This window comes from Gymnoscopelus microlampas (assembly GCF_963454915.1).
Source record: "Gymnoscopelus microlampas genome assembly, chromosome: 23".
In the NCBI taxonomy this organism is placed as follows: domain Eukaryota; kingdom Metazoa; phylum Chordata; class Actinopteri; order Myctophiformes; family Myctophidae; genus Gymnoscopelus; species Gymnoscopelus microlampas.
This window is the reverse complement of record NC_139960.1, coordinates 33,243,557-33,255,312: the sequence shown is the minus strand read 5'-3', so window position 1 is coordinate 33,255,312 and position 11,756 is coordinate 33,243,557. Positions and strand designations below refer to the sequence as shown.

Genomic DNA, 11,756 nt, shown 5'->3' with positions numbered 1-11,756 from the left:
ACTTTTCCCCTGCACCACTGGTATGGCCCCTGTTTCTTATTTTGTTAGGCTAAATATTTAACTGGCCCAAGTGGGCGAGAGGCCCAGAGCTCGCCCAGAGTCTTTCAATAACGGGTCCGGGCCAGTTGGCCATTTGGAATGTCAAGTACTGTCAAAAGCTTTAAAATACAGTAGATACTTAAGAGTTTTGAAATACTGCAGCCAAACTCTCTATGATAAAACAGTTAGTTTTAAGAAACAGTTAAAAGAGGTTTAGAAGATCATACATCTGCTGGAGGGTTCTGCAGGCTGGAGGCCGGACTCATCGGATTCTCTGAAAATCTAAGCAATAGAGAGAGAAAGAGAGAGAAAGTGAACTCTATGGTAAATATAAGGCTAGTTAAGTTTGGCACATTTCAGCAACGAGGCCATTCAAATTGCTTCACATACTGTATGTGGTGCATAAAAAGGTGAATGCTGGGTTCAAAAAAAGTCCCAGACGATCTGATGGTTCATGATGTAGCACACAATCTGAAATGTAGTTTGACTTAACAAAGAACTCATGTGTTCTTTCTCAAGTCTCTCTAACTAAATCCCAACTTGCAGATCTACAAGCTCATAGCGTGACACCGAGTGCCGCGCTAAGAGCTTGTAGATCAGCTATTTTTTTTTTTATCCTGATAATTTGGTCCAAATCTTTGAATATAAATATTTTTTAAAGCCAATCGGGATGGGGTTCATGAGATCATGACTTACTGGTTAGCAGAGGTAAGGGATCCAGGTAATGGTGTGTTGCTTGTCCTGTCCTGCTCAACCAGCATGTTGTTGACCTTATTGAGTCTCTCCTGCTCAGCCATTTCTGTCACACACACATATTTTAATCATTTATTCATGTCCACATAAAGGAGAGCATACAGTACACACATATTAAAAGGCAGAGTTAAGGTTACATTATCAATATATTAATAATATATTATTTTTGGAAAATCTCTCCTAAAATGGCAAGCCCAAAATACAGATGCCAGGTTTAATGTGGTTAATTTGTGCATGTGTGTTACTGTAATTAACAGAGAGCACAGCAGTCCCCCCCCCCCCCCCCCCCCCCGCACGCACGCACGCACACACACACACACACACACACACACACACACACACACACACACACACACACACACACACACACACACACACACACACACACACACACACACACACACACACACACACACACACACACACACACACCTTCAAAGAAATTCTCTGGCATAGCCATCAGCAGGTTGAGTTCCTCCACAGTAGGTTCCGTGAGTTCTGCTCCTCCACACATCTTAGAGAGAGAGAGAGAGAGAGAGAGAGAGAGAGAGAGAGAGAGAGAGAGAGAGAGAGACACACAGAGAGAGAGACAGAGAAAGAGACAGAGAAAGAGAGAGAGACAGAGAGACAGAGAGACAGACAGACAGACAGACAGACAGACAGACAGACAGACAGACAGACAGACAGACAGAGTTTGTGTCCACATAAACAAAAGTACAAGAACAACTTGTACCGCCAGTTATGAAGTGCCTAGATGGCAGGACACGTCAGACACAGCAGACATCAATCATGGATAAAGGAGACAACGACTCCAAATTGAGCGGCTTCCTATAATAGCTGATACTGAGCAGTACCTCGCTAACTGCTTGGCCCACCTTTTCAAAGCCCCTCTCAACCAACTTGTGCACAAATATAAAAAATGTAAAGGTTGGCACCAGCTGTTGATATTTTATCATGCTGGTTAGAAAGTCTTCCTCTAAGTCTAAGTTAATAATAATAATAATACATACATACAAGTTATATAGCGAGTACTAAAAAAAAAAAAAAAAATCTGAGTACTCAAAGTCGCTTTACAAAACAGAAACAAAATAAAAACTTTAATTAGGAAAAAAAAACTAGATTAAAAAGTTAAAAACTATAGAAGTAAAGGTAAAAAAAAAGAGGGATCAGGATTAGGTAGGGAATGCGAGTCTGAAAAGTTGGGTTTTGAGTGTGGTTTTGAACACGCACACACACACACACACACACACACACACACACACACACACACACACACACACACACACACACACACACACACACACACCCTAAAAAAAGATATCTATATAGATTTCCTTTTTGTCTGGGTGAGGAGTCCAATTGTAAATGCATGTTTTCTGCTAATGTGTTGCTTCCTCTACTACTGTATGATGACAGTGAGCCTTACCCCAGCAGTGTTCACCACTAGAGGCCGCTGTTCCTCCATGGTGATGGCTGCTGGAGGAGATGTGTGAAGGAGAGGGCTGGGCCCCTCCTCCCTCTGAAACATCTGTGTGAAACAAACGGTACAAGCTCACACACCTGCCTTCTATCAGGCTCTATGCACAGCAGCCATATTGGAAGGAAATTGGGCCTCTTCCTTACTTCCTTCACAGGTGTTACCAATGATACTAATGAAGGCTCTGTTCCCTTTCGTGTAGCACAGTGGTTCTTAAACTTTTTAATTTCAAGGACCCCCTTTAACTCTGAGTGTACAAATGGAACCAAATGCACCCTTACGGGTCCATTTGGATCCATTTTTACACTCTCAGAGTTACACACCCGTAAGAGGCCATTTGGAACCCCCTCAAGGAACCATGAGGGTCCCTGGACCACACTTTGAGACCCACTGGTGTTTCCAGTGAGCCAACATGCACAACATCAGCACCCTGACTCTGTTTGAACAGAATGGAACAGAGCCTTAATTAGTATTATTGGTAACACCTGGAAGTAAGAAGAGGCCCAATTTCTTTCTTGTTTCTGCTCCAGTGCTGTGCATAGAGCCAACACAAGTTGATTCCAGATAATGATACAATTGATAAGAAGAAGGAGAATAAATATGAACTATGTATTTATAAACTAAAGCTATAAAGCATTTTGTAAAATAGCATGTCCATTTGTAAGTTGCTCTTGATAAGAGTGTCTGCTAAATGCAAAGATTGTAAGTTGCAATTATTGTAAATAGTCCGTATGCCAGGATAAATGCTGTGGGGATTTCTACAGCATTATTGTGCAATGAGTAGAAGACCGAGTGCTTTCATTACTTTCAAAGAACGAACATGTATTGCCTGTTTACAATAAATGTCACCCACGATAAATAGGAGTTGGCCTCCTTCTGTTGTTTGTGATTTGAATTTGTCAGTGTGAGAGAAATAATACAGTAATAGAATGTATACAATACTATAATGTAAGTTATTTACATAATACATAATACAGTAATAGAATGTATACTATACTGTAATGTAAGTTATATACAGAATAAATTATACAGTAACATAATACATACAATACTAATGTAAGTTATATACAGAATAAATGATACAGTAATAGAATGTATACAATGCTATAATGTAAGTTAGCAAGTAGCCATGGGAGCCAACGGTTCCCAAGTCATGTGATCCCATAATTAAGGTGCATATCTCCTGTTTTCCTTAGCGTGAGGCAGCATGAAGTCATGGACATGACTATGTGTATGAGTATGTCACATGAAGTACAAGTACACATTCATGGACATGCTCACAACGCGTTGTGAGCTGGTAGTTCTGCTATTTTTGCTATCCTACAAATGATTAAATGATTACGTGGAAGTGGTTACGAGAAAACAGAATGTGTGTGTGTGTGTGTGTGTGTGTGTGTGTGTGTGTGTGTGTGTGTGTGTGTGCGTGCGTCTGTGCGTACCTGGGGTATTTGAGAAGGGCTGGGCAGGCTGGGTACATTCATTAGACCAAAGAATGGGTCTTGAGCGCCCTCTGCCTGCTCCATCAGGAACATGTCATCAGCCATATCCAAGACCAGCCTTTTTTTTTAACACAGGACAGTTGAGAGAGAAAAAGGGGGGTTGGAGTGCAAGGAAATGACATACGTGTGTGTGTGTGTGTGTGTGTGTGTGTGTGTGTGTGTGTGTGTGTGTGTGTGTGTGTGTGTGTGTGTGTGTGTGTGTGTGTGTGTGTGTGTGTGTGTGTGTGTGTGTGTGTGAGTGCGCGCGGAGACCTGTCTGGCCCGGCAAAGTCTCGTTTCGTGGGGTACTCTTGCGAAGAAGTTTGTTGACGATCTGCTGAGCCTCCTCTAAGCAACAGGAAAAGAACGGGCAGGCATCACACACACACACACACACACACACACACACACACACACACACACACACACACACACACACACACACACACACACACACACACACACACACACACACACACACACACACATACACACACACACACACACACACATTAATAATAGTAATTGTATTAGAACAAATCCGGAAAGGCAGGCATGTCACATGCACTCACGCATGTCAAATGGCACCGAATGTAATATCAGCAGATTACATTGATTTGTATCACTTTATCTGTTACATATCACCAACTAATACACATTTCTTCCATCACTCAAAAAGAAAAAAAGGTCTGAATGTTCAAAATATTTTGTGGGTTTTTATTTTTTATGTTGTCCTAACAACCACATAAAATTAAAATTGAGGACATTGTCAACGGACGCTTTCATAATGATAAATACAAAGTCCTCTCAACATGCATATTCACCAAGATAAATGTAATTACACAGGGAATGTGCCATGAGAATATAGCGTATTTTAATATAATGCAATACATACATTATTATATCCTAGATCCTGTTATATTCTACATTTTACTTATCTATCTGTGCAAGGCTTACTTGCTTAGCCTACTTATTTATCTATTTGTTAAGTTTGTCTCTTTTGTGGTGCAGGTAATCAAATCCCTCAAAGATACAAAGAAAAAAGTCTTTTTTTTCTGCCCACACTTATCACCTCTGCAATGATTTGTTATAACACTTTTATTTTGAGTCTATTTGAAAATAGCCCATTTACAAGCTCACAACAACGCGTGGCATTACGATGCGTTGTGAGCTTGTAGATGTCTATTTTCAAAACAAATGTTGACACATATTGACACATCTTTTCTTATGGGGGTCCCTGGCACAAAATCTTTTCAAACGGCCGTCAGTCCGTGGTCAAATCAATTTCGACATGAAAATGTTTCACAACCACTGCTCTAGGACAGTGGTCCTGTGGGTCAGAACCCCAAGGGGGTCCCCACATGATTTTGGGGGGTCTCCTAGTGCATGTTTTTAATTTATTCTCAATTTTCTTGCCTGTCTGAATCAGAATCATAAAACACGGGACGTGATGTTGAGACTGTCCATTGTGCCAATAGATGGTGTCTGCTCACATGAGATTTGCCTTGATGTTAAGAGACATATTGGAAGGTCTACTTCTTAAGACTGGGGTAAGATGTCAATTTCGGGACACATCCTCAGTAGTGTGCCTATGAATCAGGGGGTGTTTCGGCCTTTAAACACTATACACCCTCTCATCAAAGGTGGCAAGCTACAGGGTGATCAAGCCTGAGCTTGTGTCCCATGCCCAATCATTAAGATTTGCCTTGTTGTAAAGTGGCTGACATCTGTACTTTAATATCTCTGCTGTCGGGCAGAAACCAGCTGACTCCAAAATGTTCATTTTTCAGGAAATGAAAAAACAAAAGCCTTGGAGTTAGGAGGCTTTGTTCATCATTGATAAGAACAGCTCACAATGAGGTTGGAGGTCAAAAGGGGGTGGAGCCTGGAGTCAGCAAAACCAGCTAACCCCACCCCCCTTTGGTGGAGTTAGCTGGTTTAGCAGAAGGTTTGAAGATCCAATGGAGTTAGCTGGTTTTGTCAGAAGTGCTTTTTAATACTTTTCATTGGTTCAATATTTGTTTTTACCAACACACAGACATAAAGGGTGTTCAATAGCACTGATTTATGGAAAAAAAAATGTAAAAAAAGTCAAAATGGAGTTAGCTGGTTTCTGCCGTACAGCAACGACTCTGTGCAGCACTTTGGTTTGACCTTGCTTGTTGGAAATGTGCTATAATATAAAGATATATATATATTTGATACTGTGGCCAACCAGGTGTCATGTGTATGTTTCTCTCACCCAGCATGAATCCACACTGCCTGTGGTAGACCAGGATCACGCCGTACTGCAGCTGAGAGGCCAGGTAGAGAGAGAAGCGAGGCCGAGGCTGGCCGGGCTGAGGGGCAGGGACCTGGCCCGTGATGTACCTGATGAGCTCCTCACTGTAAGCACAAACAAGACACACAACTTAGAACGTCACTCTCCATCCATAATAAAACATTTAAAACACATTATTAACCCATTCAATTCGGGAACTCTAAAATGAGTTCCCCGATTGAAAATCTAAAATGGCACGGATGCTTTGCTTTCCCGGTTTTAACCCATTAAGACCTGAGGCGATTCTTTAAAAAAATCTGAATCTCAACAGTTTTTTGAAAAAAATCTGGAAAATATTTTTTTCAAGATTTTTCAAAAATAGCAGATCTACAAGCTCATAGCGCGGCACTCGGTGCCGCGCTATATCTGCTATTTTTGAATAGCCCAAAGAAATCTTAAAATGAGACGCAGATGCGTCCCCGGTCTTAATGGGTTAACGTGTTTTCTATCTCTTTCCCGTTGCTCTGTCCTATTTTTCGGTGAAAACAAAACGTTGTTTTTGTTAAAAGGTTAAAGCACTATATTCTGATAGTACTCATTGCTATAGAGTGTTTGGAGTGTTGGTTCAGTAAAAGGAGTCTTCCTGTCTCTCCTGCTCTTTATTAAACAGTAAATACACTTTCAGGTAGGTGACAATATTTCAGCCAATCAGGAGAGTACAGTAGTTCCAGTTCCAATATTGTCTGCTCATTTCCTTATGTCATCACTTCCAATTTCACTTGTTTAATCTGTATCCTGACTGAGTTCTCCATCCTGATTGGATAAAATTAGGGCCGTTTCTCACTATGGTTCCGCGTGCGCACTCCAGACCGCTCCGTTTCCGAGTGCGCTTGGCTGGCCCGCATTCACACTGGCCAAGGCTCTAACGCGCCCGAGAACACTTGCATATATACCCCCGATCCTATAGGTGGCGGCATGCACATAGTGCTTCGCCAGTGGACACAGACGTCATCAACTATGCGACAATGTTTGTGCTGGTCGCGCATAAATATAAGGTTGCCGCCTGGAGAGAGTCAGGAGCGCACTGAGCGCACAGAAGTCAAGGCACAGACTGCTGTGTTGTTGGCGCGCGTGTTGTTGACAGACAACGGATGCACGCTTATGAGAAACAACACAAATAAAACCTGGTGAAACACTTGTGTGCATTTGCGCAAGATGAGGATACAGGAAACATTCAGTCTAAATGTCCAGTTTGCTAACCTTCACAACAACTACTACTTTTGTATTTGAAACCTTACATTTCTCTGAATATTATAAACTTTCACGACAGCTTAAGTACAAAAATATATAATTTATGAAAAGGCAACTAGCCTATACTTCATACAGTGAAGTCAGTGAAGTAACGTCTTTTCTTTTTTTACTCTCTTTGTGTGGGGATTATCTGGCACATGTATGTATCTGTTATGAAAGAGAAATTGCATCATGAGTGAAACGGCTATAGTCCATGGGAAACCATAAACCTACCATCTAAATGAGTTATATTTACTTACAAATTTCAAATTACAAAGCCTTATAAGCTATATATTTCTGGGATGCATAGTAGCTGAAACTCCACAAGATATCCACAAGATATACTATTATATATATATATATATATATATATATATATATATATATATATATATATATATATATATATATATATATATATATATTGTTGCTGTCATTATATGGCCATGACACGGCCTCTCTTTCTATCTCGCGCTCTCATTCTATTTCTGTATGCAGGGTCCCCACACATTTTTAGCAATGAATTTCCAAAACTTTTCCAAAACTTTTCCAGAATATTTAGCCCAATTTCCAGGCCTATATAACAATCATTCAGCGCAATAATGTGTCTCTTACTCCTATGTACAATGCCCAAAGATAGGCAGTGTAGCAAAATAAATAAATAAAAAACAATAAAAAGTGTTTGGGGGTGGGGCACAGCCGCGAAACCTCGCTCAAATAGAGCCTGCGAGCGAAAATAGGAGGGGTGGACGACGTCGTTGCACGGTTCGTTGTCGCTTGCGGTAGGTCAGGACGGTCTCATTCAAAAACATGTATTTTAATGAGATTTCATCGCCCGCTCGCGTCGCGTCACGTCGCATCGCTGGCAGTGCGGATGGGGTGTTACACAGCCTGTTCGGCGAAAAACTACTTATGTTACATATTTCGTGTAATGTTATACATCTTTATGAAAAGGTTTTGTATTAAAAAAAATCAATAGCCAAAAACAATGCATAGCCAAATATTTTTCCAGGACCCTTGATCAATTCCAGGACCTTTGATGAAGTTTGATCAATTCCAAACCTTTTCCAGTACTGGATTTTTTTATTTTTTATTTCAAAATATTTCCAGGAATTTCATGACCGTGGGGACCCTGTGTATGTAATGTTTTATATAAATAAATAAATACGTTTTATATATAAATATTGCGGGTTTTAGCGCATCATCCCGCGGGTTCATTTTATAATTTAATGATGAAATTAACCCGCGGGATCCGGCCATGGTTGAACCCCTGTGGATTGATCTGCGACGTGTTTTTGTTGACTGTTTTTGTCGAGTTTATATACCGTCACCTATTACAAATAGCGGGCCACTTCCGTCAAACAGTACGCTTGCTTTCACACTGCAGCGTACCGTCTCCGAGGACGCATGATTCGGATCCGAGACTGCCTCCGGAGGTGGTTTCGGGAACGGAACGGGGATCCGTTTCGGGGAACGATACGCAACGTTCACACTACCACAACATCAGCCAAGTGGCCCAGGGTGCGCACCCGGGGCCGTAGTGTGAAACCGCTATTAGTATCCTGACCTGAAAATGCATTTTCTGTTTAATAAAGACATAGAGACTTTGATAGAGACATGGAGACTACTGTTAGAGAACAAACACTCTGTAGCAATGAGTACTATCAAAATATAGAGCTATTTAACACTTATTTTAACTTATTGTACTCATTATGCAGAATCTCACAAGTTTTCAAATGTATACAAATAAAATAAAAAGTGGTTAATGTATGTTTTGTAACAATAATCAAAATCTACAAAGTAACTAGTAACTAAGAAAATCAGTAACCGTACCTTTAAATTACCAAAAATAAAAGTACTCACTATCCAGAATGTCCCATTTCACAAAACCTTTTGAAAATAGCAGATCTACAAGCTCACAACAAGTCATGATGCGATGCTTTGTGAGCTTGTAGATTGGCTATTACAACCACAGAGCATCTCATGAAAATTAAAATAAATAAAAACTACTAACAATTTCACTCTGAAAACATTTATAGAAATACAAATGTAGCCTATACCAACTTTACTGAGTGATCATCACTCCAGTTCAGTGGTTCTCAAGCTGGGGACCCCCAGCAGGCAGCCCCAGGGGTCCTTGAGGGGGTTCCAGGAGGTCCCCAGAAAACACGTTTTAATAGATTTCATAGATAACTTCATAGACTTGTTTGACAGAACTGTCATCAGTGTTGGGTTCATGTTAATGTGTATTTTCAGACATGTATCAACTTAAACCGTCCATACTTAGTAAACCAGACCTTTCACTCTGTACTTGGTCTGTTCTTCTTTCCCTCTACACCAAACCGCTTTTCCGAAAATAGCAGATCTACAAGCTCACAACCGTTGTGAGCTTGTAGATCTGCTATTTCTGGCTGAAGTTCTCCTCAGAATAGGAATGATGTATGGGTTCAAGTGGTTATTGTAAATATAAAGTTATCCTATCACACAACGATTTGGCGGCCCCCCTGTAGTAACTCAGAGGACCCCCTAGGGGTCCCGGACCCCCTGTTGAAGACCCCTGCAGCATATCGTCTTGCATGCAGTGGTGTAAAGTAACTAAGTACATTTGAACATTCTGCGTAATAGAGTACTTTCTACTTTTGGTACTTTAAGTACATTTTGACACCAATACTTTTGTACTTTTACTCAAGTAAATTTTGAATTCCGGACTTTTACTTGTAACATAGTATACATAGTATAGTATTTCTAGATTGCAGTATTGATACTTTTACTTAAGTAAAACATGTGAGTACTTTTTCCACCACTGCTTGCATGCATGAATCATGATGCATTGCAAGGAGTTATGAGCTTTAAAAATGGTTGAAAAAACGAATTGGCACCAATTACATCTTTTCAGATGGGGGTCTGTGGCCAAATAAATCCATTGGAAATGTGGGAGTCCTTGACATGAAAAAGTTGACATATGAAGCACTATTATGCTAGCTTTAATATTCTTACCATGTTTGATCGACGAGGACCTTCTGCATCTCTCTCTTCGTGAGTTTTCTCCCTTTAGTTGCTGCCAACCTGGATATGATGAGAGAGAGAGAGAGAGAGACCATTTTAGATTTCACTATATGCATTATATTCACTACAATCTGCTCCTTGTATAGCTATAGATGGAACATGGTGGAAAGTAAACCAATTCATGCATTTACTGAAGTACTGTGCTTATAAGCACAATTGTGAAGTACATTAACCAATGAAGGCCTATTTTATACTTTGGCTGTTCTAAATAGCCTATCCACAAGGCATCGGGATGCAATCTGAGCTTGTAGATCGGGGTTTTTCGAAAGCTTTTAGAAGACAGGCCTATTTTGTGATGTGATGACATACTTTTGTACTTTTACTCAAGTACACTTTTGAATACAGGACTTTTACTCCGAAACCGTGTATTTTTCTATTGTGGTATTGCTACTTTTGTAAGTAAGTAGGTAAGTAAAAGAAAAGTAAGAAAGAAATCGAGTAGCCTACTTTTTCCATCACGTTAGATGGCTAGATCGTTTGAAAGTTAACATTATTCTAATCTATTCTGTAGTATATAACATGCTTTATACTCACCAGATTGTGGCAAAACACCCTGTGTGTCTCTGGAGGACATCTGGATGAAAGAACATCTTGATTGTTTACTTTAATATTAGCTAATTCACTGGACTTAAATTCACAATATTCAACCTGTCCTGACCGCAACTTTCCGGAGCGAGAGAGAGAGACCGAGATTTCGCGCGACGAATAAACTGTGGTCCAATCCGGGAAGAAAGAAGATGTTGCCAGGCAGTAAATGGTAGTATCATCCCATATCCAGGGACGACGTATGGCACGTGGTGGTTGTCAGATTGATAAATGTAATGTAATGTAAACATACGCCACACCCTACTTGCTCAATTTAGTTTCACGCCATTAAACAAGAGTGAACTTTGATCAAATATCTCACACAGGAACGTTTATTACGTCTGATCGGAGGTTTTACATGCGAATAAAGCATACATGCTCTCCGTCGACCAACTAGCCAATCACAACGCGACAGTCCTTTCGGGCTATGGGGTCCACAGCGCAGGTGTATTTTTTTGTTTATGGCAATCCTTTCTTTATTGACAAACAGAAAACGTACAAACAAAAAAGTGTAAACACATCAGACAAAGAACACAAATGTTTTTAAACTTTTTGCAACTGTTGATGTGAAAATAAACATTCGTAGGGTAGCCTATATCCGGTGGTGGAAAAAGTACTAAAATGTTTTACTTAAGTAAAATAATCAATACTACAATGTAGAAATACTCTTGGTATAAGTATTTGTATCAAAATGGGCTTAAAGTACCAAAAGTAAAAGTACTCATTATGCAGAATGTCCCATTTCACAAGTTTTCAAATGTATAAAAATAAAATAAAAAGTGGTTAATGTATGTTTTGTAACAATAAT

The 11,756-nt window shown here is 40.1% G+C and overlaps 1 protein-coding gene across 1 annotated transcript in view; it reads right to left on the bottom strand.

The window, feature by feature from the left end:
* Window positions 1-10,953, bottom strand: part of rec8b (REC8 meiotic recombination protein b) — a gene marked incomplete at its 5' end in the record, with an annotated part of 14,976 nt that extends 4,023 nt beyond the window's left edge. The window contains 10 exons of the mRNA XM_084049567.1: window positions 267-321; window positions 736-838; window positions 1,225-1,306; window positions 2,219-2,320; window positions 3,709-3,736; window positions 3,811-3,826; window positions 4,021-4,095; window positions 5,990-6,132; window positions 10,295-10,363; window positions 10,898-10,953. Of these exons, the coding sequence (XP_083905693.1) occupies window positions 267-321; window positions 736-838; window positions 1,225-1,306; window positions 2,219-2,320; window positions 3,709-3,736; window positions 3,811-3,826; window positions 4,021-4,095; window positions 5,990-6,132; window positions 10,295-10,363; window positions 10,898-10,953 (729 nt within the window). The remainder of the gene's footprint in view (window positions 1-266; window positions 322-735; window positions 839-1,224; window positions 1,307-2,218; window positions 2,321-3,708; window positions 3,737-3,810; window positions 3,827-4,020; window positions 4,096-5,989; window positions 6,133-10,294; window positions 10,364-10,897) is intronic.
* Between the last annotated feature and the right edge of the window lie 803 nt (window positions 10,954-11,756).